We start from the raw sequence: 27,658 nt of genomic DNA, 5'->3' as shown, positions 1-27,658 counted from the left end.
GTGTCATTAGCCGTTTCTGTGTCCGAACTCCGCTTCAAGTCCCAAAGTCAAAGGAACACTGTGGCATCACTGAGAGTTACAAACTGTCTAAATTTAATCTTTAATGTTTTAGTAAAGTGTGTGGCTGCTCTACCAGATGTAACAATTAAGTTTAACATGCAGGCAGTTAGAAGTTAGCAGGGAGTTAGCTTGCTAGTTTCCACCTAAACATAATATACCATGTTCTGACTGAGGAATTTCTGAAAAAAATCAAAACATGCAGCTTTGCTATCACTTCTGACATAAGACAGGAAAACTAAACAGTAATGACAATTGTAGGATTATTGAAGTTGGACTAGCTGGTATTTAATGATGTGCTGCGTGGTCGCTAGCTACACAGCTATGGTTAGCATAATCTAAACACATTAGCACAGTGAACCTGGAGGATGAATGCTAGCTTTTTTCTACTCAATAAAAGTTAACGTGAGGGTTCCCGGTGGTTAGGGACAAACACAATTGCATGGCAGGATGCTTTAAACTGACCAAACTTCAGTCAGGAGAACAACTGAGATAACCCATCCACAATACGAGGTTAGTTATTTGTTTATTGCTGCATGAGCTGAGCTGTCGATACATTGTAAGGTTTTAAAACTGAGCTTTAAAACGAACAATGTTTTAAAGCTCAGTTTAAATAAAAACCGAGAGAGGTCGACAGTGATCACTGCCTTTTTTAGGGACTTGTTCAGATTAAACGGAACAAGATATCATGCATTAAAGCATGTTAAAAAGATAACAGCCTTATTAAACGCCGCGTAGTTTGGACCCGGAAGCAGGTTTTATCAGGTCATCACTTAAAGACCGGATGGTTGTGGAAGTACTAAGAATATTTGTATTGTAAATCCAGCAGCTGCTTCCTCCTTGTCAAAATGGCAAAATAGCAAGTGGGTGTTTAAAGCTACTGTATGCAAGGCAAAATTTTGTGTTGTGTTTGGTATAAAGACAATATTAAACTAACTGAAGGTAAATGCACGTGTCACACACCTGAAGCTTGAGAGTTGCAAACTGCATATAGTGTTACTGTTTATTAGAATACGAATCATCATCTTAATATTTGTGACAGCTGGGATAGGCTCTAACCCCTTGCAACAGATGAATCAGATGATTGAAAAAGAAATGACTGCATAGATGGATCTAAATATTACCAGTGAATCACATGATTTTCTGGAAAATCAAATGAGAAAATCTGTTTTTGGTTAAGCTATAAATTCTATATATATTTATTCCAAAAAAAGCCATTTCCTGTACACTGGCTATGTATGTCACCATGTTGCACTACAACAGCTTTCTGAAATAACATACCTGCTCTAATCCAACACGTGGGGTCCATCTGAACACCAGAGACAAATGAGAGAGGGCTGACATCCCACTTCAAATTGTCTTCACACTAACAAAATAATGGCCAAGCCATTGGAGCAAAAAGGGATGTTCTAATGTTGTGGCCAGTTTCACACTGGCGTCTATTTACAGGCCTATCACTACAGTTATGATAATTACAGAGCAACAGAGTTATTATCGTACCTGCTGCTGAGATAAAGTAATCGCCTGTATATGTGAGGACAAAATAGACACCTTAATTTAAAATGCTAACCCATGCCTGAGATTGAACACGGCATGGTGTTCTATGGAGGGAGGACAAAAAAAAGAAATAATTTGCTCAGCACACAGTCAGTAGCTGTCATTGTCAAGACCAAACTATCTAACATATACAGCTGCAGTGTGACTCTGTGGAATTTAGCAGAATGAATCTCATTTGGTATATGAATTTACCAAAGATGGGCACTTTTGGAAAGAATGATTCAACTGCAAATAATCATTACATTTTTGCCACACATATTAATCACTTCAAAGGATAGTTGTGTTACGGCATGTGCCACTGGAAAAACCTGGGTCAGAATCAGCCGATTATGGTGGTCAGCTTTAAATAAACAATGTTGAATCAGATGGAAGCAGCCTAATCACATCTCTGTCTAGGCGCATAATAAGACAATCAAAAAGCACCATCAACATAATTTCTCGAATCATGCCACTGATTCACAAGTCTAAAAATTCCTTTACCACTTGATGACATGATGTAGTGCACAGGACCGGTGGCTTAGGGACAGACGACAAGGCTTTTAGAGGGCTTTGTTATCTTCAGTATTCTTCTACCACAAAGTGCAATTTCACTGTTTGTCCTGAACCTTTATCATTTGATGTACCACAAGAGGATAAGACCGAGTAACCGGTAAAAAGTTCCACTTGGAAAAATCTTACCGTGTTCCTTGACTGAGTCTATCCACCCCACCACCCATCACCCTTTTTCCTCCTACTTTCATTTCTCAACTCTGTCTATGGTTTGTTTGTCATATTTATGGGTCTCCGTCTCTCTCATCAATGATAGAGACACGCAAGATTGAGTTTGATCAAAAGAAGCGGATTTAGAACTTCAGAGCGAGCAACAAGTGCAAAGTGTAACTATTCAAAGGAGGCTAAAAAGGTCAAGAGTTCTATGCTGAATAATCAGAAATGTGTTCCTCAGAAAATATGCAGCAGAGCGTGACACTAATTCATAAGAGGCTAAATCTGATGTAACCACCACATTTTTTTTAGAAGCAGAGCTTAAAATATTCTTTGATGAAATTATCTTCCAAAGAAGCATGAAATGGGTTTTGACTATCACTAGTACAAAAACTTCACGGATGTTATGACACCAATATCAATGACCAATTATGGCCAAGTCCCAAAGAAACTCCAGAAACCAAGAATCTTGCAGATTATCTTAACCAACAGTGTAGCTTTCCATATTAATAAGATAACAAAGAAAATTAATTTGATTCAGTTCCACTTCAGAAAGAATTCATACTCAAAATGAATAAGCTGTCCTAACTTAGCCATCTTTAGTAAACTCTGCTTAGTTCTGGGAACTAATTAGATTTTACAGTGTGGCAACAGAAGCCGGTAATAACAGTTTTTCAGTTGCTAATGTCTGATTAACTTATATCTGATTGGTAGAACCATTACTGTACCTCCACAGCATCATTTGTCAGACTCTGACAAATGCAGATAAATTCAAATAAGTAACAGGATCAAGAGAAACTGCTTTCTGTTAATGCTCCATTTAAATGCAAAGAGTCATTCCGCCTCCCCTAGTTAGTGTTACTACTTTGCACACTGGATCATCAAAGCAAGCAGAGCCAGAAGAAAACCCGGCAGAGCGGAGATAGGGAAGAGGGCAGAGGGAGGAAAAGCCCTAAGAGGAGGGTTTCAAATCAGAAGAGCCACAGAAGTCTGCTTAGTTTTACTTGATTTTTCCCAAGTTGTCTTCATAATGGACTATGTTTTGCAAAGGCATTCATATTCTCAAACATGATATATCCTGCATCGAGGTTGCTTCTAACTGAGCGACTGTTTTACATCTGCCTAAAAAGGCTGGGGTTTTAAGGAATCTAAAATCAGATGCATTCTCAGAATAGACGCCTGTGCTTTTACGGCCCCCATTTACTGTGACAAGGTTTACTCTGCTCAACACTTATGTGTTTCCAGAAGCATTTCAAAGTTGATGCAAATAAAAAATATATAAACATGTCCTCTTTCATATTTATTTTGAAAGCTGTAACTACTGAACAACAGTATCTGTCAAACTGCCAACACTCAATTAACGTGTTCTTGAAGTCTAGGTGATTACCCTCATTTTTCAGACTGGTCTCTGTTACAAAAATTATGTAGCACAGTGGGGCGTGTCTGACTTTGATTTACAGGTGTGGCTGTACTTCTTCAAGCACAAGAAGATTGTCCCAATGAGATGAGGTAATTAAGTGTACTGTTATGAAAAACAGACTAGCTGCCAACTTGGTGTGGTTCATTAAACTGTAATTAAATTACCTGACAAAAGCTTGTCATTTCAAAAACACACTCAAGATGCTGCACGATACAGATGATGCACAAAAATCAAGTAATTACTAATGGGGTCAGCACCCGTAGCTGTACCAGTTACTACAGATGGATATTTTATATTAAATATAAGGAATCCAATGAACAATTTTGAACAATTTCTCTGCTACCAACCTGAAATAAAGGAAGTGTCTTTTTTGATTTCTAGTAAGATTTATGAATATTTATCACAAAGGACATTAGAACTATGAAAAAGGAAAAGGTAGGTAACAAAAAGTTTCACGTCCAGCTGTGTGGATTACCCTGGTTTATGGCTCAAAAAGGAGTCCACTTTACTCTTGACCAAGAAATATCTTCCGGTTACCTGTAGAACAACTGGCATTTATACCTCACACAGCATTTTTAACTCTCGCATCTCTTGTTGTGTTGCCAGGTCTCAAAGGAGGCACACAGCCACTCAAACTTATTTTGACAACATAAAGAACATTTAAGCATTTTGTATAAGAGTTAAACTAAATTTAAACTGCAGATGTCACCTTATTATATAAACAACAGCAGAAACTCTCTCATACACACCAATCACATCCCCTTTTCTACATAGCTCCAACACTGAGTCTTGGGATCTCACTTCCTGCATTACAATGATGCTGGAAGGTTCAGAAGAAACACCATCCTGAAAAAAACCGCAAAGCTGAAGGGCGTAACGTGTTCCTTTTTAGCTGCAATGTTTCATGTCATTGGTATTCTACTGGCTGGTGGGCACAAATCAATACTATTGAGCTGCTGGTGCCCAATAAACTAAGTTGTTGTCTCAATTGCAGTCTCTTTAACATCTCTGAGAGACTTTAAAGCCCTTGGAAAAATTCAAGGTAAAATGTCTATCTGCAGGGTTATCACACAAGGTGTCTTGACAAATGCTATACCTGTGCATAATTACCCTGGGCTTCAGAATGGACCAGAGGGTTTGACAGGCAGATGGTTTTCTACTGATGCATCAAAACAACAGCCAAAACCCACAACACAACCCAGACAAACATGTTTTTACTTTAACAGACTGCCTGACAGCCAGCTTGACAGCAAATCTATTCCACTTCCTGTGTTACATAATGATGCTTTGTTAAAAAAAAAAAGGCTGATGAAGGCTAATGCAGGAATGTAGCTCTATGTATTCTAACTTTTATTTTCATTGAGCTTAATTAAATTATTTTATATATTTTATAAGATATTGTATGGGAAACTTTCCTTAGAAATGTTTCTCTTTGGAATGGTTGTTGATTGGTGTTTTTAATGGCTGCTAGTGCTGGTGATGCCGATGTTGCAGTGGTAAAAATACATTAATAAAAAGTTCTGCATTAATAATATGTGTCAAATAAAAGCGGTTATTGCTATTAAAATGCAAGTTAAAGTAAATGCTCCCTCATTTTCTGTCATACATGTACTGGGACTGGTGTATGTTCATATTCAACAATGCCACAGTTTCAAATAATGAGCGTGCAGAGTGATCCTAAAGCTCAGGGCTCAGACTGTTTTAAACACTCAAACAGTATCTTCTCTGTTTGCTGTGCACATTACCGGGGTTGATTGTAAAGGAAAGTTACATTTATTTGGTTTTCCTAAACAAGAAGACACAAGAAGTGTGGGAGTTCAATTTTTGGCCAACAAGGTATGCTAAAAAGGTACTGCTGCATCTATAAAAGGCATTGTTAAGGACTCAGAGCCACAAGCATCACTGAAATGTTTGTTTAGTGTTGAAAATCACACCAAATGGCTTGTGAGTACAGTTTTACTCAAGATAATCTACATGTATAATGTAGCTAGGCTGTTTCTTCATAAGTTTACACACTCTTGCAATCTGTTTCTATGTGTGTGTAAGAGTGATTAAAATTAATTGTAGCCCAATGAGGCTTCATAAAACCTACTTAGCAGTTTTTTGTTTGTTTGTTTGTTTGTTTGCTTAACTAATGGATGATTTATCAAAGTAGAAGGGGGTGCAGTGAAGTAACTCCAAGAGAAAGAGGTGATTCTGACAAGCACCAGTTTGTGTCAGTGGTAAACAGGAAAGGGGCAACCAGTCAGAAGAATGTGGGCTTTCAGGGAGGGATGCCTGGAAGAGCTAAGAGGATGAACACAGGGCCTGCAGAATGGGCTAGTAATATATATAGGTTAATAACATAAATGTGGATAACAGTATATCATGCAAAGCTATTCTAGTGGAAATTAGCATATTAGGTTGCCTTTAAGTATCAAAAGAACCACCATTAGATGCATTATGCCGTAATTCAATAATTTCAAAAGAAATTGTGCAATAAGTAAAGTAAAGAAAAATTTTAGCTGTCCGTTTTCTTCTGCTCATTCAAATAAGTTTATCCAATCCCAGCTGTCATAGGACGAGGGGCAGGGTACAAACCCGACAGGTCACCAACCTGCCGCAGGAGCTTTAAGAGGAATATATGTTAAATCCTGAACTGACAGTAAAGTTAAGAACAGAACTTCAAAAGTATGATATTTAACTTTGCTTTCTTCTGTTATGACCAAGTACCAGTATGACAAGTGAGACCTGGAACACTACAGTATGGAGGTTGTGAGTAAATGTACTTACACTGCACCACTTACTCTGGTTGCGATTACAAGGGCTTGTGCTGGAAAGGCTATTTTTGATTAGTATGCAGCATTTAAAAATGAAGTGTTCCTTTGAAATTCACATTGAACTTTTGTTCCAGGAATACATTAACTCACTGTACCACTTTCTACCAGATAACAAACAAGTGACTGAACAGAGGCAAGGCTGGAACGCAAGAAAACAAATTTATATTACATATATGAACTCAATAGCCACTTTTTTGGGCATACTTGCTAGGTCTGTGTTGGATGCCCTTTTGCCTTAACTGTTTCAATACCATTCCGCAGGTATTTTGAAGTACATTGACGTGACAGCATCATAGGGTTGCTGTAGAGTTGTTGGCTGTTGGCTATGTCTGCTACACTCTCAAAAATAACATTATTTGCTTGGTTACTGCTATTCTACATTGTAAGGCAACAGTCCTTAACGCAGTGCATTTTTTATGCATGACCTCCAGAAGTGGGCTCACAACAGGGTCCTCTAACAGGATCTCACACAGCTTTATATCAACTCTTCATCTTTTATCTAGCAGAGGAACATTCAACTCATTCGAGCATGTCCTCATCCCGTCTGAAATCGACCTTCTCTAATGGGTCAAAGGAAGATGAAAAGCGAGTTTTGTGACGCTGCTGCCCCCTGAGGAACACCAGGAAGTGTAATCAGCAATGACCCATGCTAGACTCCTCCAATCCCAGGGAGTTCGTTAACATACCCATTCTGGCCCAGGGGAGGTATGCCCGGAACACCGGAACAAGCACTTGACAACAGCAAATGAATTATTAAATCTGCCAGCTCCTTTCACAAATCGCCAACAACCGACCACTTTAAGTCAGCAGCCTATAACAGGCACCACAAGTTTTCCTCTTACATGTGTGCTTTTACTACGAGTTCCAAAAGATAAGTCCCCCTTAAATGAACATATATGTGAAGAGAGATAAGAGCCCCGGCCACCGGGGCTGACATGTGACAAACTTGAGCAATAGAAGCAACAAGAGACTGAATGTGGGGAAACAAACTGTCAGTAGGTTGATGATTGCAGCAGGTTAATCAGATTGTTTTGCATAAATCACTGAGGAAACCTAGTGAGCAATCAACTGGCCTTGTCTGTCAGTCCAAGCATTCCTTCAGACCTGTCTCAATACTGGCGAGAATGATTAGTTTTTCTGCAAGGTGATCACTGCGCAATAACTCAGCTTCTAGGGTGATCTTGCTTAAATAGCTTAAACATTAAATAGTTGAGGTGACTGCTGTGATTTGGTGCAATATAAATAAAAATGAGACAAAAGGTTATCTCTATAATGTTTTTTCTTTTTATTCTAAGGGTGAAAAATCCCAGAGTAAGATTAAGATTATTTATTTGTCACTGCAGAAAGATAGAATGAATGATTTGGTGGCTATTTTTAGTGTTTTTGTTTTGTAAATGCACAAAAATAGCGGTAATAACAAAAATAACTATTCAAGAAAATAGCAATAAAATAATTATATATAAATATTTAGGAGGCATAATATTTTTTTTTAATTGTTGTTTCCCAAAACACTAAGTTTTTTTCCTTAGGCCCCTGTAGCACAGGCCTAGAGACTGGTTGGCAACTGTTGTTAAACACCGAAGGCTTGTGAGTTTTTGCTGGAGGTTGCTGATAGTCACTGTGTAGTCAACCTCTAAAGCTCCAATCATGAAGGCCTGGTAGTCACCAGTCACAAGGGAAAAATGCATTGTAGTTGATGGAGCTTGTTACCAACGACTCACTAAAAGACAAAATTGCAGCACACACTGAAAACAGAGACCGCTTGCCTTCAAAGTAAAATGTGTACCTTTTGGTTTCAGGGTAAGGCGCAACTTTAACACAGAGTGTTCTGTTCATTAGGCCTGTGTAACTTGTTACATGTTAGTCCTTAAAAAGCTTCTTTTTGAGATTCTGATTGCTACACTGCATAATAGTCATTAAAGAGGTTTAGAGTGACTTATTTTTCTATACGTCAGAGAGAAAATTGCCTTCATAAAACAGAGGTAAAACAAGAAATTACAGACTATGTTCAAAAACACATATTTTGGTGCATCTTTGCTCTCTTTTCTTTATCAACCTGTCAGCAAACTATTTCATTAAAAGTCCTAGAGATCAACAAACTCTAGGTGCCACTTTAGCTCAGTGACCTGCAGCCCTCTACTTCCTGCCTATGTTCACCGCTCCACAATGTAATGAAGCTAAAAATGCTCCAAAACTAATAATAAATAAAACCTCAACAAGTTCTCTGTTGGCAAATGTGAGGCGAGCCTTTTGTTCTTTTGGGTCATTGGTAACTTTCACCTTAGAACTCTCCCATGGATGCCATTTTTGCCCAGTCCCTTTCTAATTGCTAAATCATGAACACTGGCAAGTCAAGCCTGCAGTTCTTTAGACGTTTCTCTGGGTTTTTTGTGAACTCCAGGATGAGTCGTTGATGTGCTCGTGGTGTAATTTTGGTAGGATGGCCACTCCTGGGAAGGTACATACATTGTTCGGTGGATAATGACTCTAAGTGTGGTTTGCTAGAGTCCCAAAGCCTTAGAAATGGCTTTGTAACCTTTTAGAAGAGAATGACTTTGATTTTCATCTGTTCTGGAGTCTCTTTAGATTGTGGCATGTTTTGCTTTTTAAGATATTTTAGCTCACTTCACTTTGTCCTTAGGTTCTAGTCAAGTCATTTCTTGATTCAACAGGTCTGAGGCAGTAATCAGGCCTCAGTATGGCTAGTGAATCTGTAATCAGCTTTCCAAAAGTTGTGGTTAACCACAATAATTTCATGATTCATCAAGGGAGATGATTACGATTACTTTTTCTCTTGGTGCCAGTGAAATTTAGAATTTTTTGGATAGCTGTTTACCCTTAATACATGCTGTCTTTGACTAATGAAACATTTAAGCGTGACAAATATGAAAAAATATAAGAAAGTGGACAAATACTTTTTATAGCATCGTGCATAGAGCAACATTAATGGTAATATTCTACAGTTTCCATGGGAACTATTTGCTGGCTTCCACTTGCTTGTAGTAAGTATTGTCTGGACTGTTGTTGTCTCACAAAATTTGTCTATAGATAGCAAAATATTATCAAAAGAAAGGGAAAACAAAAAGCATAAAATGCTGTGGGAGGAAATTGCTCTGAAAGTCAATTTAAGAAGCTTGTTTATGTGGTCGAAGAGTCCAGAAACACTTAAATTGTCTGTTCTGGATACAAAGGCATCCCAATAAATAAGAGCTTCACAAATCTGTTAAAAATTGAATATAAATTGTACATCTTGGTTGATTATCTGGAAACATTTTGGTCGTGCCCACTCCTCTAAGGTATTCTAAGGAAAGATTTTTCCAAAATCTTTTTACTAAATATACAGTGCGTAAGATGTCAGTGCAGATTGCAGTTAGCTGAAGTTTTAGTCAGGCAAGAAAGAGCAAGAACATTCAATTGTTTTTAATTTGTTTGATCTGAATTTTTTTTTTTATATCCTCTATATTTTAAAACATTTAAATAATATCAACACACGCAACGAATCAGGAACAACAAACACATATGTGTCAATTCAATATCTTGTGTTTTTGGGGGGTTTTTTTTCCGTTTTTCCTTTGAGTCCCTTCAAAAACTCAAATTCAACTTTAGTAGTTGTACTCAGACAGCAAAGTTATTCTGGACTGGATTTGCCCTGCAGTTTGTCACTCTCTAGGTAGACTGTCAGTCACTGTTTACCTCGGTAAGGTGAGTCGTTGAGGATATCCTGAACCTTTCATTAGTAAGATTCAGCGTTGCCTTTTTTCTTTTTTGTTAGCTGCTGTTAGCCAGAGTGACTGATCCATCATTGAAGTGGATCTAAATTGTTGGAATCTTTATCACAGGGAAAGCGTGATTTTAATGTTAGGTTCGGGACTCAAGTCTAACATCACCCGACATAACTGAAAACCAGCAGCAGTTCTTGTTTAGTCAGCAGTCTGAAGATGTTTGTTGCTAAAGACTCCTAGTGTTTTTGTTTGGAAACACCTGCCTGCTACTGAAAACAGGGCGAATAAGACCTACAACACTGAACCAAACTGTACATTTACCAAAACAGTAAGCTCAATAAGCTGAAATTATTTCACCTAAATCAAGTGAAGAAGAAGAAGAGTGGGCGATTGTTACGGCCCTAGCAGGGCCTCCTCCTGAAGGTGCCTGTGTGGGCGTGTCACACTACCTCTTCTGCCTGAGGTGCCACCTTTCCCTTTTGTGCAGCTGACTCTCGTCAGTAATCAAGGAGATTTAAGCCCAGGGAAAGGTGAGCTCTGGGCCAGAGTGCCATTTGTGTGGTTTACAGCTAGTGAGCTGAGTGTTTTTGTGGTGTTTCCAGCTGGTGAGCTGTGTTTTGTGGTTGTCAGCTAGTGAGCTGCGTTTTCCTTTTGACTTTTTGCCTTACTGACCGACGCCTGAGTTTTTGTTTGTTTCTTTTATGGTGATAACGGCTTGTCCGTCTCTTTTAGTTGAATTACTTCAATAAAACTGTTTTATTTAACTGTTTTGCCTCCCTGACTCCTTTTTCTGACCCGGTCACTTTTGTTACTTCCCCCTCCCCGCCTAGACCCCTCAGGGGAACGTAACAGCGATAATTTTCTGTGTGAGCGCAACCTTGCTCACATTACAAACAGTCATTTGTCCTATTGTTTAATAAAAATATTCATTACTGCAGCTTTAAAAAGCTATATACCTTTCCTGCATTCAATCTAAATGACAAAAACCTTGTGAAAATCGTTTTGAATTTAGAGCCACAGTCAGAAATGCTCATTTAATGTTCTGCAGCATATCTAAGAACCTCTATTCTTCACACCAAGGGGCATTTTGGGTATTTCATTCAAAAGTGAATAGCTTTCAATAAAGGTGTGAAAGAAGCGAGAATACAAGAATTCATTGGGTCCCTATTCCTCACAGCACATTTGAATGGCATACAGTAAAATCAAATTTCTTCCTAACTGACTTGCAAAACTAGGTAGTGCACTGTGTGTATAAGGCAGTCAAAACACACTATTTGCCATACAGCTCACAGAAGGTGATGAAGGTCACTGATCCCCGAGTTATCATTTGCAGCAGCCTATCTGAATATCGTTTGCAGCGGCATGGCCAAGCACAAATTCTGCTTTTCTGCTTAACAGCATCAAAGGTTTGCGGCTTATGATTTAAATCAACTGCTGCTACTGGTTTACTTGTTGTTTCTGCTGCATTTCAATCAAACTCTGACCATGGATAACCATGTTAATCTAATTATTTTTTCCTTTTGCCCTTGTTGGACTGCCATGCTTGACAGTTGGTATAAGGTGTTTGTGAGGTGTTGAGGTTCGTATGAGGTGTTGTTGCTAAATGTGGTGCTGTGCATTAGGACTATTTCTCCACTTATGTCCAATCAGTCCAAAGGAAATGTTTCCAAAAGTGTTGTGGTTTGTTCATCCTGTCATGCTGTTCTTTTTAGAGGAAATAACTTTGTCCTGGCAAACCTTCCAAATAAGCAGTATTTGTTCAGTTCTCTTGTAATTGCATTGGATGTTTATTCTGAAATGTAGCTCTTGGGCTTTTTGCAATTTCTCCTATGTTTGACTCTCATTGCACAGTCTGACCTTAGGATGACTTTGACATGAAGTCCACTTATAGGAAGACTGTGACATTTTGTTAACACACCTGAATGTTCTAGACCAGAAAACTACCAGAAAGAAGCTCTGGTTTTATCGGGTGGTTGCACTTGCAGATGATCAGTTAATCGAGTGGACAAGATTAGAAGCACCTGGCTGCTACTTACCATCACATTTCCTCATGAAGCACTGAGGGCATATTAAGTTTTTCAGAGGACTTAAGCCATAAGATGTCATATAAGGTTTCTAAAATACTGCAGTACTGTACTATATCAGAAATCTTTCTGATATAAGCCTCGTACACATCAAATAGCTAAATCTCCTGCTGCCAGATATTTGGCAGCTGAAGATTTAGCTATTTGATGTGAGCTTTGCAACGTGTTTTATACCAAACTGACAGCTTGAAAAGTCTGGAAATACAAAATATTTGGCAATATTTGCCACATAACATAACTTTGAAGTAATAAACATTGTAGACAAATACACATTAAAATATATATTTTGTTTATTCAATTCTAGAACTACATTTACTTGCAAAATCTTGTGGTTGTTTTTGGCAAAACATTTGAAAATATCTGTCATAAAACTAGCAGCAACATCAGTGTAGCTCCCTTTTCTTCACACCCTCCCCAGTTGAGAAACCATTGAGTTATCCTGTCAGGATTGCTCCGAAATGGATTAAGATTTGAGTTTTGGGCCTGAAGTTCCCCTCCAGAAGACAGAATGCCTCAAACTAATTCGTGGGAAATTTGTTTTCATTAAATACGTCATTATTTTAGTGTGAACATCCACAGAGTATAATGAACCATCTGGAAAATAACACAGCACATAAAAGCAGTGGCAAGCCAGCTTTATAGCTGAATGGTGGGTTATTCTGCATTGTGTGTTTTTGCACAACAACAGTACTGTTTATAACTTGGTATCTGGGCTAGATGGTAAATGCCTCCCAATGTGAGCCTTGTGGGGCTCGCATTGGGTTTTGCAAAATAAATAACTCAAGTATCAAGAACGAGACTGCAAAGCTAAGTAGGTTGATTGATGCTTTTCCATGAGATTGGAGTTTTAAATGTGGGTGCTGTACTTATAGCCATTTCCTTCATAGCATTTCCTTTTTCGTTAGTATATACTATATTCTTCCAACCGTGATTCACTTTACTTTGATGGTTTCACATTTTTTGTGGTTGTGTACAGCACAGACAAACATTTTTCTCAAGGCTTATGGCACAGAGGTGTGCCAAAAATAAGACTAATGAGAGGCCAGAGGCGTGCACGTCCATGCTGAAGCCAGAAATCTTTCAGCGACTAAGCTAATGGTGAATAAGAGACTGGCAGTGGAAGCTGGAAGACCTGCAGGGATCACCTGCAGCTTTTCACCTACTTGGTTCAAATACTCATTAATTACCTCAGCAGCCTTTGGGATATATATAACATAGTGTTGCAAGGAACTGCAGATTATCATTCCTACTGATGAGCAATAATTTTACCTCTTAACATCAGTGCACCTCTGGGGTCGGGTTTAAGGGCAGAGTTTGGGTTTGTCATAGATTTTTCACATATTCAGAACATCCAAATGAAAAAGCTTCTAACAGAAAAAAGATAGAATCTAAGAAAGTTATGAGACTTTACTTTTGATAACATACTATGTAGAATGTGTCTAAAACACATTGTTTAACCATTTTACCCAATCGCATTAGATCTATTATGTGACACCACACTGCATTAGAACCCTTATATACCCTTACCTCCAAAGAACCCGAATTTTTTCTGATTTTTTAAGTGGTCTGGAGGAATAGTTCTCAGGCTGGTCCCTGAATCAGCAGTTTAAGTCATCTGTGTCTTACCACCTGCATCTGCTTTGTAGTTTTTCTTCAAAAAAATGTCAGTTACAAGAATTTAGGATTAACTGAAAATGAGTGAAAAAGCAACCAATGTCCTGAGGATTTTTTCATAACTATAACACTGAGCTATTAGTAATTTAACCCTTGTATGGTGTTCGGGTCTGTGAGACCCGTGTTCAGTTTTTTTCAAAAGAAAAATTAAACAATTAATTATTTTTTCACGTGTAAATGTGTTGTGTCTTTCCACTCACTCCACTTGATTATAACTGATTTATTTATAACATTTTATATAAAAGAAAAACGAGAAGCACATTAATTCATAAATGTGATCTAACAAAGGTAAAGGGAAAAAATTAACCATGTTTGCTGTTCATATGTCTTGTAATTGGGATGAAGGAAACATCTGTTGAGTAATTTAACATAAAATTGTTTGATAGTGTTAATTTGGAAAGCCAAAACTCTAGCGGGTCCACCAGACCCATGAACACTGGCTGAGTAACAAAAATACGAACACCACACAAGGGTTAAGTGTAAAAGAAAAAGCCACCTCGCTCAACGAAACCTTGTGATCAGCAGGTCTTCTGCACCAACAAGTTGCCGTAAGGTAGGGTTTAACTGGGAAGCAAAACTGAAGCAAAAAAGAAAAAAATGTTTAAAGCATTATTAAGCTGCATGGCTCGCTGTGGCTGTAAGGCAGTAAGTAAAGCCAGCAATGGACTGTCAGCACTTCCAGGCTTTGGAGACAGCTGCCATTAAAATGACAGAAAGGAACCTCCAGCGGGTTAGGCTTGTTAATTTTAAGAATACTTCTGTTGGTTTATGAAGCCGTTTAGGACCTAAATACACTTCTGAAGTGCATTAAGAAACATCTCCAGTGGTCTGGGACAGATCTGCCTACTGTGTCCTATCTCACTCAGCTGTTATAAACTGGGTTGAAATGTAAACTTGTGTTCTTATCTGTTATATTATTGTTAGTCCGTTAATTATAGTCAGCTACACTTTTCTCTTTCTTGTTTCTTATACACAATTTTCAGCTTTTCAGCCTTTTCTGTCTCTGCTGAACTACTTTGAATTGCTTATTGCTTTAGAGAGGATCTACAGACAAATACACTTCCCTTAAGTAGTAAAAAGCCACGCCAATGATGTCTAAATGAATTCTACCAACCTCAAACCTGGTATACAAAAACATCCTGCTGCTTTCCTCTGCCCATTGCTCACTTACAAATTGGTATGCTGTATATTTGCAGCAGAAATAATACAATTCTTTTTTAGAAGAGCTCAAAGTACTCGGTGTAGAGCAGATGTTCTTTTCCAGCTGCTGCTTTTCACACATGAGAGCTACCCAGTGTGAGCACACTCTATAACTGGTCTGGACTGAGCTGCTCCACTGCGGCAGGTGTGCAATAAAATTGTGATCAGTGACACAGAGACACTAACACAACTACACTCCTGCCTGTCAATGGAGTTTTTGGGGTCAGTCTAAAGCTGGATTTATGCCACTGTACTGCGGTAAATGTTGTATTCACAGTTTTACAATTCTGTTAAAACACACAACATGTGTCAATAAGAAGACTGCAACAGGTTTGGCTTGCTGCAACAATCTGCCTGTACACACCAGCGGTTGTAAGACCTGAATTTTTGCATTGTCCAAAGGTCCACGAAACGTTTCTCTGTCATGTTGGGAGAAGTACTGCATAAAAGGGTGTTTCTTTTGTTTTTAGTTTGTTTGTTGGAACTGTGTGAGGGAAGACGAGTATGTTCATGTTTTTAAATCACCGCCTGAATGTGTGAACAGACTTGTGGAAATTGTGTTGCTGTCAATGACTTTAACTCTGACACCTGCAGAAGCCTACCTCGCAAAAGATCTGGAGTTGGGTGTGGCCAGTTGTAGGTCCTGATCAGCTGCCAGTCAAAGTCATCTTCTTGGCCCCGTCGATATTCGCACAGCCCAGGGTCCGAGTCCTCATCAAAGGTGCAGCCAGCTACAGCAAGGGGCAGAAAAAAAGCAAACTGTTTCACAGGAAGTAAAAAGTATGAAACTCGTAGCTATCAGCAATGTGCCTTTGCAACTTGCTACCAGAAGAAAACTGGTGAAGGAATGCATTACAGTCTCCATTGTTAGTTATATCACCACAGGCCCATTGTAAATGTCTAAATGCATCAGCTCCTGTAGAAGCTCTGCAGCAGTAAACTAAATTGCAGCTAATGCTTGGCACCAGGCGGTCACAGCATGAAATGCCTATCTCATCTTTTCCCTCAAAATCTATCACCATTTGGTGCAATTAGCCCTGTGGTGTGAAAATGACACAGTAGCCACAGGTCACCCAAAGCCACAAATAATGGGCAACAGTGCCACAGCAGCGAAAGGGATTCTTCAGCTGATGGAGGACAACAAGCCCAGCTCTCAGCCTGTGAAGGTGACCTAACCCTAGCTGCCATCTAATGGTCACATTTACCATTGTGCCATTATCACACAAACCACAGGCTTTTAGAGGCACATGTTCTAGTTTAACTGGTCAGAAAACACAGGTGCACATGAGAAAATGTAAAAATGAATACTCTGGACTTGGGAGGACCAATTTGCGATCATACATGCGTGTTAGCCATAAAGAGTCACAACTAACAATTATCTTTTTTATTTCTCTCTAGATTATTCTATCAATTCTTTATTCAGTAAACGGCATCACAATTTCCCAGAGACTCTGTGAGATTGCTTGTGGTACCCAAATAGCAGTCTAAATAGCGAGATAGTTTCAAAATGACAGAAAACTCACAACAGAGAGGCCAGAAAATGTTTGCTGCCAATGTAATGACTTAATTATCAGAATTGTTTCTGTGGGTCGACTCGTGGATGAATCACTTGCAGAAAAGCATTGGTTTCATTTCATTTCATTATGTAGCCATTGGTTGTCTCCAATATGGAAACAATGGTTGAGTAATTGCTCAGATCTTCATCATTAACTGTGGCTCCTTGGGGGTAGAGGAATGATGAAGAAACAAGAATTCTCGAGTGCAGCACAGGTATGAAGATTCACATAAACAAGAAAGCAGAATAAAACAGAGAGCGTTAGGATAAAAAAAAGATTTTAGATGTGCACGCTTCCAGTTTCCTTGTGCTACAAGTAATTGGTACTAGCAATGACCTTTGCTTTTAGCTTCAAAAAAAGAGAAAGCTAATTGGGCTAAATTTGATTTTTCATGACCTACCTTGAGCCGTTTGCTTGTGCCCAGTTGCCCAGGTAATGTCGTTATGTTTTGAAATTTTCAATTCCACGTTATTTATAATGGCATCGTAATCAATAGGGCATATAAATGGAGCAATAACAAAAAACCTAACTTGGAATAATCCACAGCTTTCCTAAGGTAACTTTGTCAACAAGGTCCTTGTTTCTGCAGCCCGAGCAGTCAAATTCAGCACAAATGGAAAAAGCAGGAATGAATCTAACCAGTGCTTCTACAGACTCAAATGAGTCTCCTCAGGTTAAAAACAAAGTGTGATCTGTGCAGCTCCACCTGCCCAGAGAGTAGTAGCATGGGACCTGCTGCCAGAGGGTAGCTTAGAAATAATGGTGTGGGATGCAGGGGAGATACTCATTTATAAGACATACGGTGCAGCACCAGCCTGTCACCAATCCTCTGAAATAGCCATTTCTCAGTCTGGCCCTGGCTTAAAGACAGGCCTAACGCTGTTCTGTCTAACTACAAACACCCTGAGCTCACTGCGGTCCCAGGACCCTCTTCACTAACAGATCGTATTAAGGCTTGGCAGCCATGCTGCTGGTGTTAAAGAGCTACTCTGACTCTGTGCCAGCTTCAGCTTAATAGCATCCTGTTTGGCTTGCTCCCTCAATACTGCTTTTGTCTTGTGCGTAGAAGCTCCATCTGTTTTCTGTAGTAATGTATATGTTTTGAAGTCAGAGGAAGTATTGGATGTTGCATTAAACTAGCAAGGCAGCTAATTTTGGACCGCTGTTTTCTCTGTTCCTGCTGACAAACAAATATCACCACCACACCACCAGTGAACTTCCCCACTGCCCCGGCCTTCTTCCCCTCTGCCTGCAGCCAAGCAAGTGTTTCCGGGTGTGTAAGCATATCAGAGCCTTAATTGCCTCCTGAGTACGGGCTGCTTGTTGTGCTGCGTCGTGCCCGGTTATCTGAGGATGAGAGGGCTGGGCAGTGGAGCGGGGTCTGCAGTTGAGGCCTGCTTTTCATTGAAAGCCCTCCAGCTCCAGGAAGAAACGTCACCATGAGACACGTTTCACTGACTCCCCTCATTAAGGCTCATCCTTCCAAGTCTCCTTTACTTTTTAGCACACGCGTTCCCCTCAATGCCCAAATGAGCTTCTCTGGCAGCAGGAGGGAGAGCCCATGTAATTAGAAAAGCCACATGCGTTCTGTTGAATTCATAGTGATGTGTCTGTGTGTGGACCGCACACGTCAGACACACGCATTAGCTGGGTGCGTTGGCTGTTTTGATGTTTACTTAAAAAATGAATAAAATTATAATGAATCTGTCAATGTCCCACAGGCTGAAGCTGTAACATCAATGGGAATTATTTGTGTTCATCACAGCAATGGTGAATATGGCCAAAGTGAGTGCATGATTGCTGCTTTTTACAAATAATAATTTGAATATGAGAGAAAAAAAAAAACAGCCTTTAGAATGCTAATTGCTTATCAGAGGTGAGCGCAGCTCTTTTAGGCACAGTCCCAGAGCAACGTAGGACCTTGCAGAGCACCAATAACACCCAGAGATGTGGGCCCTGAGGTAACTTTGTGAAGAATTGCCACATCTGACAAGCTCCTCAAGGGGAGAACAATAAAAAGGAAAAATGAATAAAATATGCAAGAATAAGGCAGTTGCCTTTTTAAAAGGTAGGAGAGGTAAACACGACCTGAGCTTGTTCAAAGATACAAAACAGAGAATATGTTATCTGTCTGGGTTTCCCTTAGAAAAGGTATTCAGGGACACCCAACGTAACTATGGACTGTTATAACCCTATTAAAGCAGACATTTAAATTATCAAGTCATCCATTATCCAAAGCTGGAGGTTCATTTTGAAGTCGCTCCTTTGCTCCAGGCTTAAATAGATTGCAGTGTTTCATCAGATCCCACGTTGGCAAGCCATGAAATGTGTTTTCTTACTAGTTTTGTATGAGACTGATGCTCAGAGAAATCCTCCTAGTGTTGTATGGTGTGATTTTGCCTGAATTCCAATAAAAGTAATCCTTCTTATGTGTTTTTAAATGTGTTAATAAATATCATGTTCAGGCTTCTTTCTGTTTAGGTGGCGGTTTAGAAAAACAGTCGTGCGTTGTAGTTTTTACCAAATGTTGGCAATGGTACACTTTGTCTAGGGACTGTTTTCAGTAGTGGATTAATACTCTGCTGTTTTTGTAGCTTTATGTGACAAAAGAATACACAAGAAATCCATATGTTTTTTTTTTTTCATCTTACCATGAGGTATGTTTACAATAGCAGGAGTATAAAGTATCACCTGTTTCAAAATTTGAAAACCTATTTAATGTAATGATTTTCAAACATTGTCATTATTTTACATTGGTTGAATGCAATAACCTACAGTAAGCCATTATGTGTGTGTAAAGCAAACTAATATGCACAGAATGTCAGTAAAATAAAATATGTAATTCACCTGTGGTTTCATATGATTTAGCATTGCTTCAGAAGCAGGACATAGTAATCACAATGCCATCACGTTGAATATTCACAACAAGCAGCCAGGGAAGGTTCACCTTGTGCTGCCCAAAAACGTTCTGACCTGTGGACACCTGTCTAGCACCAGTTTAATTGGCAGCAGATCCTTTGCGTTGCGAGTGGGGCCTCCGCAGATTTGACTTGTTACAGTGTATCCTGTTAACCTGGCCTCCAAACTCCCCTGATCTAAAGGGCTTGTGCTCTTATCCTGGCAACAGAAGTGAGATAAGTTGTACCTGAGGCGTTTTGTTGAGATGATTGTCTTGAGGGAGGAGGCTGCTCAGCAACAATGAATACCATGTCCCAAATGTTAGTAGAAAAACATTGCATTGTAACAAGATGATTAGTATTCAGTTCACTGGGTTTTAATACTAGAAAAAATGTAAAAAAAAAATAAAGATTTTATTCATCAAACAGTGAATTTTGGGGTGTGTATTTATTTATGCTAGAACCACCAAACAGGTGGTAAAATAAAATAAAATAAAATCTCTTATTATCTGCTTAGTTTTTTCTTTGTTTTTGTCATTTATTGTAGCTTCATTTCCTGATATGTTTTCCATGATTTTATTCTCATTTTTGACTGTGTTTGCTATCAGAATTTGTAATTATAGTTATTCTTTAAAGTTTATTACCTGAGCTTCAATTTTCTTGTCCTTGTGTGTCTGTTTTGCCTTTCTGTGTTAGATGCTCCCATGTTTAGTTTCCTGATTTATTTTGCTAGTCTCTTGTCTCGTGTGTGATCTGTGTAAATGTGATTCCCTTGGCTAGTCAGTGAAAAGGGGCCAGATGTGATGAATTTTCAATATTCTACTTTTAAATGATTTATTAAAGTGTGTTTCATATTTTTTTTTGTCAATTGTGAAGTCATTTTTTAAAAGTATGTGATGACGTCTTCAATCTGAGTTAAGCTCTATTTTTACACCTTTTTTACTGACACGTTATCGAAAATTCATATTTTACTTTTACATCTGTTCTTCTTTGTTTTCAACCTATATTCAATTAAATACACTACAAGGAAAATATATCTCTCATTTTGAATTTGATGCCTGCAACACGTTCCAAAAAATAAAGCTGGGACAAGGCAGCACAAGACTGAGAAAGTTGAGGAATGTTCAAAAAACACCTGTTTTCAACATTCCACTGGTGAAAATTTTGATTGGAAATAGTTTGCCATGATTGGGTATAAAAGAATCATCCCCAAATGGCCCAGTCGTTCACAAGCAAGGATGGGGCCCGAGCTCATCTGAGATGGACTGACTGAAAAGTGTGCTGTGGTCTCACGAGTCCATATTTAGGGCCCGAGCACTGAGAGTGCGAAGGCCCTATTGTATCTGCTCCGTTTCTTATTATTATTATTATTAGGGCCCGAGCACTGAGAGTGCGAAGGCCCTATTGTATCTGCTCCGTTTCTTATTATTAGGGCCCGAGCACTGACAGTGCGAAGGCCCTATTGTAATTGCTCTGTTTATTATTATTATTATTATTATTATTATTATTATTCCGGCAAATGAATCGGCCTTTTGAGGGCCTAAACATGCTCGAAAACTCATGAAATTTTGCACACGCGTCAGGTCTGGTGAAAATTTACGTATTTTAATGTTCTCAGACATGGCCAGGGAAAATTAGCTCAGTAGCGCCACCTAGAAAAATGAAAAACGCGAGCCCCCGGTATGGGTATCACCTACATGTTTGAAAGTCGGTACACCTATATAACGTTCAGAGTCGAACAAAAAAGTCTATTATGGCAATATCCTAATCCCAACAGGAAGTCCGCCATTTTGGATTGAAGGTGACATTTTGGCTCTGATTTTACCGTTTCCATGCCTTGTACTTTAACGAACTCCTCCTTGGGATTTGGTTGTATAAGCTTCATCTTTGGTCAGTGTCAACTACACACCTGGGCCATGTTAAATTGCGGAGCTTTTGAGTTTTCACAATACTATGAGGCCGTGGCGCCATGGCGAATTTCGATGACTCGCCATGAAAATCTTATTGCCTCTCATTTTGTCATACATTTTCTGACCTTGACCAAAGTGAACACATATGATAAGGCTCCACCCCTGAACATATTTCAACTGCCATATTTGACACCAGGGACAGCGCCACCTAGTGGGAACAGGAAATGTCATGTTTTACACTTTGGGGTACAGTATAGTGATGGGTGACACCTGCAGCCTCAAATTTCTCCAGGAAAGCCTTAAGGAGTTGGTCTTGGGTTACAGTGAAAACTGTGACTTTTCGCAAAAGGGTGTGACCCCAGCAGCATGGCGAACTTTGATGTCACGCCATGAAGAAACAAATTAGTATAACTCAATGAAATCCAGTCTGTTCAGTACCAGACTTTACAGGCATGATGTCAGACCCGCCCTGAACAGATTGATGTGCCCATTGTCGGGAATACGTACAGCGCCACCTAGTGGCAACAGGAAATGTCATGGCTTTAATTTTGTTGTACTGATTTTCACAGGTTCATCGTGGCCACCTCAAAAGCGGTGAATATCAACATCAGTCCCTCGTGATGCTTCAGTGCAAAAATTGTGACTTTAAACTGAACGGCGCACCCTGGTGGCAACGCTGTTCACCGTGAAAAATTAAGTGGCTTTTGAGGGGCTTGGAAAGTTTATAGAGGCTTGAAATTTGCCGCACACCTCCATTGTGCTTAAGGCTTTGTTGTTATGTGATCATTTTCATTGAATAGCGCAAAATGGCTCCACAGCGCCCCCTACAAAATTTCAAAACATCAGCCCCAGCTCTGTGTTTTATGTATGAGTCTGAAACCTGGTAAGCTTATAGGAGATATCAAGATGTACAAAAAAGTCTCTTGGAGCAATATCCCAAATCCAACAGGAAGTCAGCCATTTTAAAATTAATGTGAAATTTTTGTGACATTTTCCCCTCTTTCCAGGCACCGTTCTTTGACGAACTCCTCCAAGGGATTTCATCATATTGAACCAATCTCCAGTGTGTGGAATCTAAAGACCTTTGTGATGTTAAATTGCGAAGGTTTTTACATTCAGGGAAACGGGGTGGTCATGGCGGCACTTAGAGTTTCAATCACTCGCCAAAAAGCACTAATCTGCTGTCACTCAAAAACAAAATGTCCAATATGTCCCAAAGGTCACAGGCGTGATGAGACTCGAGCTCGGAAATGTTTGTTATGCCATTTGTCAGTAATGGTTAGAGCGCCACCTAGTGGGACGACTATAATCATGATTGAATGAGATGAAATGTTAGCTGGTGGTTGAATGCATGAATGTCATTAATGTGACATCAGATCGGAGGTGCTGGTTGTAGGTGTTGGGCGTAGCTCGACGCGATGGGGTGCGAGGGCCCTCATAACGCTGCTTGCAGCTTTAATTATTATTATTATTATTATTCACCCCAAACAAGGGCCTTTTTGAGGGCCTAAACATGCTCAAAAACTCATGAAATTTTGCACACATGCCAGGTTTGGTGAAAAATTTTGTATTTTAATGGTTTTACATATGAGCACTGGGAAATGGCTCTACAGCGCCACCTATGCCTTGTTAAATGCAGCCCTACGACCACATGGTTTGAGCTACATGTATGAAATTTGGCACACATGTGTATCATGCCAAGACGAACAAAAAAGTCAGTGGGCCCATTGACGCAAACCCAACAGGAAGTCCGCCATTTGGAAGAGAAGGTGACATTTTGGCTCTAATTTTGCCATTTCCATGCCTCGAACTTTAACGAACTCCTCCTTGGGATTTGGTCCTATAAGCTTCAAATTTGGACAGTGTCAACTACACCCTTGTGCCATGTTAAATTGCGGAGCTTTTGAGTTTTCACAATACTATGAGGCCGTGGCGCCATGGCGAATTTTGATGACTCGCCATGAAAATCTTATTGCCTCTCATTCTGTCATACATGTTCCGATCTGGACCAAAGAGCACACATATGATAAGGCTCCACCCCTGAACATATTTCAACTGCCATATTTGACATCAAGGACAGCGCCACCTAGTGGGAACAGGAAATATCATGTTTTACACTTTGGGGTACAGTATTGTGATGGGTGACATCTGCAGCCTCAAATTTCTCCAGGAAAGCCTTAAGGAGTTGGTCTTGGGTTACAGTGAAAACTGTGACTTTTCACGAAAGGGTGTGACCCCAGCAGCATGGCGAACTTTGATGTCACGCCATGAAGAAACAAATTAGTATAACTCAATGAAATCCAGTCTGATCAGTACCAGACTTTACAGGCATGATGTCAGACCCGCCCTGAACAGATTGATATGCCCATTGTCGGAAATACGGACAGCGCCACCTAGTGGCAACAGGAAATGTCATGGCTTTAACTTTGTTGTACTGATTTTCACAGGTTGATCGTGGCCACCTCAAAAGCGGTGAATATCACCATCAGTCCCTCGTGATGCTTCAGTGCAAAAATTGTGACTTTAAACTGAACGGCGCACCCTGGTGGCAACGCGGTTCATCATGAAAGATGAAGTGGCTTTTGAGGGGCTTGGAAAGTTTATAGAGGCTTGAAATTTGGCACACACCTCCAAATGGATGAAGGCATTGTTGTTATGTAACCATTTTCCTTGAATAGCGCAAAATGGCTCCACAGCGCCCCCTACAATATTTCAAAACATCAGCCCCTGCTCTGTGTTTCATCTATGAGTCTGACACTTGGAAAGCTTGTGTAAGATATCAAGATGTACAAAAAAGTCTCTTGGAGCAATATCCCAAATCCAACAGGAAGTCAGCTATTTTAAAATTAATGTGTAATTTTGATGACATTTTCCCCCCTTTTCAGGCCTCATACTTTGACGAACTCCTCCAAGGGATTTCATCATATTGAAGCATTCTTCAGTGTGTAGAATCTAAAGACCTTTGTGATGTTAAATTGCGAAGCTTTTTCCGTTCAGGGAAACGGGGTGGTCATGGCAGCACGTAGAGTTTCAATCACTCGCAAAAAGCAGTAATCTGCTGTCACTAAAAAACACAATGTCCAATCTCTCCCAAAGGTCGCAGGTGTGATGAGACTCGAGCTTGGAAATGTTTGTTATGCTATTTGTCAATAATGGTTAGAGCGCCACCTAGTGGCATGACTATAATCCTGGTTGAATAAGATGAAATGTTAGCTGGTGATTAAAAGCATGAAATCCATCAATGTGACATCACATCGGACGTGCCGGTTTGAGGTGTTGGCAGTGGCTCGACGTGCCGGGGGTGCGAGGGCCCTCATAACGCTGCTTGCAGCTTTAATTATTATTATTATTATTATTATTATTATTATTATTATTATTCACCCCAAACAAGGGCCTTTTTGAGGGCCTAAACATGCTCAAAAACTCATGAAATTTTGCACACATGCCAGGTCTGGTGAAAAATTTTGTATTTTAATGGTTTTACATATGAGCACTGGGAAATGGCTCTACAGCGCCACCTATGCCTTGTTAAATGCAGCCCTACGACCACATCGTTTGAGCTACATGTATGAAATTTGGCACACATGTGTATCATGCCAAGACGAACAAAAAAGTCAGTGGGCCCATTGACGCAAACCCAACAGGAAGTCCGCCATTTGGAAGTGAAGCTGACATTTTGGCTCTAATTTTGCCATTTCCATGCCTCGAACTTTAACGAACTCCTCCTTGGGATTTGGTCGTATAAGCTTCATATTTGGTCAGTGCCAACTACACCCTTGTGCCATGTTAAATTGCGGAGCTTTTGAGTTTTCACAATACTATGAGGCCGTGGCGCCATGGCGAATTTCGATGACTCGCCATGAAAATCTTATTGCCTCTCATTTTGTCATACAATTTCTGACCTTGACCAAAGTGAACACATATGATAAGGCTCCAGCCCTGAACATATTTCAACTGCCATATTTGACATCAAGGACAGCGCCACCTAGTGGGAACAGGAAATGTCATGTTTTACACTTTGGGGTACAGTATAGTGATGGGTGACATCTGCAGCCTCAAATTTCTCCAGGAAAGCCTTAAGGAGTTGGTCTTGGGTTACAGTGAAAACTGTGAGTTTTCGCGAAAGGGTGTGACCCCAGCAGCATGGCGAACTTTGATGTCACGCCATGAAGAAAGAAATTAGTATAACTCAATGAAATCCAGTCTGATCAGTACCAGACTTTACAGGCATGATGTCAGACGCGCCCTGAACAGATTGATGTGCCCATTGTCAGGAATATGAAGAGCGCCACCTAGTGGGAACAGGAAATGTCATGTCTTACACTTTGTTGTACTGATTTTCACAGGTTCATTGTGGCCACCTCAAAAGCGGTGAATATCACCATCAGTCCTTCATGATGCTTTAGTGCAAAAATTGTGAGTTTAAACTGAACGGCGCACCCTGGTGGCAACGCTGTTCACCATGAAAAATGAAGTGGCTTTTGAGGGGCTTGGAAAGTTTAAAAAGTCTTGAAATTTGGCGCACACCTCCAATGTGCATAAGGCTTTGTTGTTATGTGATCATTTTCATTGAATAGCGCAAAATGGCTCCACAGCGCCCCCTACGAAATTTCAAAACATCAGCCCCAGCTCTGTGTTTTATGTATGAGTCTTAAACCTGGTAAGCTTATAGGAGATATCAAGATGTACAAAAAAGTCTCTTGGAGCAATATCCCAAATCCAACAGGAAGTCAGCCATTTTAAAATTCATGTGTAATTTTGATGACATTTTCCCCCCTTTTCAGGCCTCATACTTTGACGAACTCCTCCAAGGGATTTCATCAGATTGGACCGATCTGCAGTTTGTGGAATCTAAAGACCTTTGTGATGTTAAATTGCGAAGCTTTTTACGTCCAGGGAAACGGGGTGGTTATGGCGGCACTTAGAGTTTGAATCACTCGCCAAAAAGCAGTAATCTGCTGTCACTCAAAAACACAATGTCCAATCTCTCCCAAACGTCTCAGGTGTGATGAGACTCGAGCTTGGAAGTGTTTGTTATGCCATTTGTACATAATGGTTAGAGCGCCACCTAGTGGAACGACTAACTAATCATGAATGAATGAGTTGAAATGTTAGCTGGTGGTTAAATGCATGAATTCCATCAATGTGACATCAGATCGGACGTGCTGGTTTTAGGTGTTGGGCGTGGCTCGACGCGCCGGGGGTGCGAGGGCCCTCATAACGCTGCTTGCAGCTTTAATTCAAATTGTTTTTGGAAATCATGGACTTTGTGTCTTCCAGACAAAAGAGGAAAAGGACCAGATTGTTTGCAGATTGATTGCAGATTGTTATTACAGCAAAGTTTAAAAGCCAGCATCTGTGATGGTATGGGGTGTGTTAGTGCCCATGGCATTGGTAACTTGCACATCTGTGAAGGCACATACATGCTGAACGGTACATACAGGTTTTGGAGCAACATATGCTGCCATCCAAGCGACGTCTTTTTCAGGGACAGCCCCGCTTGTCCCCTCAGCAGTACAATGCAAAGCCATATTCTGCATGTGTTACAACAAAGTGGCTTCATAGTTAAAGATTGTGGGTACTAAAATGGCCTGCCAGTAGTGCAGACCTATCTCCCATTGAAAATGTGTGGCGCAATATAGAATAGAATAGAATAGAATTCAACTTTATTGTCATTGCACATGCACAGGTACAGGGCAACGAAATGCAGTTTGCATCCATCCAGAAGTGCTTTAGTGATATAGATATATTACAATATATATTAGCAATAATATAGACATGTGAGTATATTACAGAAATGGGTCTATTATGGTATGTTATAATGTACACGGTATGAAGTATGTTGTGAATATTCTATAACTATAAGTATGTACAGGCTGTAGTGAGTACAAGCTATGTACAGGCTATGAACAGGATATAAATATGAAAAACTATACAGAATATGAAATAAATAACTTTACAGAATCTGAGATATACAGCTATACAGAAATGGGAACTATGCAAGTTGTAAACAGTTGTAGGATTAAAGATTATCGAATGTACAGAATGATTATTTACACA

General features: G+C 39.8%; 1 protein-coding gene across 4 annotated transcripts in view; it reads right to left on the bottom strand.

Annotated features, from left to right (window-relative positions):
• The window catches only part of LOC147304384 (receptor-type tyrosine-protein phosphatase U-like), a 273,746-nt gene that overhangs the window by 176,424 nt on the left and 69,664 nt on the right, over nt 1–27,658 (bottom strand). For all 4 annotated transcript variants that reach the window (XM_086279852.1, XM_086279853.1, XM_086279854.1 and 1 more), the window contains exon 2: nt 15,838–15,966. In XM_086279852.1, coding sequence (XP_086135978.1) covers nt 15,838–15,966 — 129 coding nt within the window. The remainder of the gene's footprint in view (nt 1–15,837; nt 15,967–27,658) is intronic.

Source organism: Aulonocara sp. 'chitande type north' Nkhata Bay, linkage group LG22 (genome assembly GCF_057382095.1).
Source record: "Aulonocara sp. 'chitande type north' Nkhata Bay isolate Kocher_YH1m ecotype deep benthic linkage group LG22, A_spYH_male_GT1.1, whole genome shotgun sequence".
In the NCBI taxonomy this organism is placed as follows: domain Eukaryota; kingdom Metazoa; phylum Chordata; class Actinopteri; order Cichliformes; family Cichlidae; genus Aulonocara; species Aulonocara sp. 'chitande type north' Nkhata Bay.
Note: the sequence above shows the minus strand (reverse complement) of the source record. Positions and strands in the feature narration are given on the sequence as shown.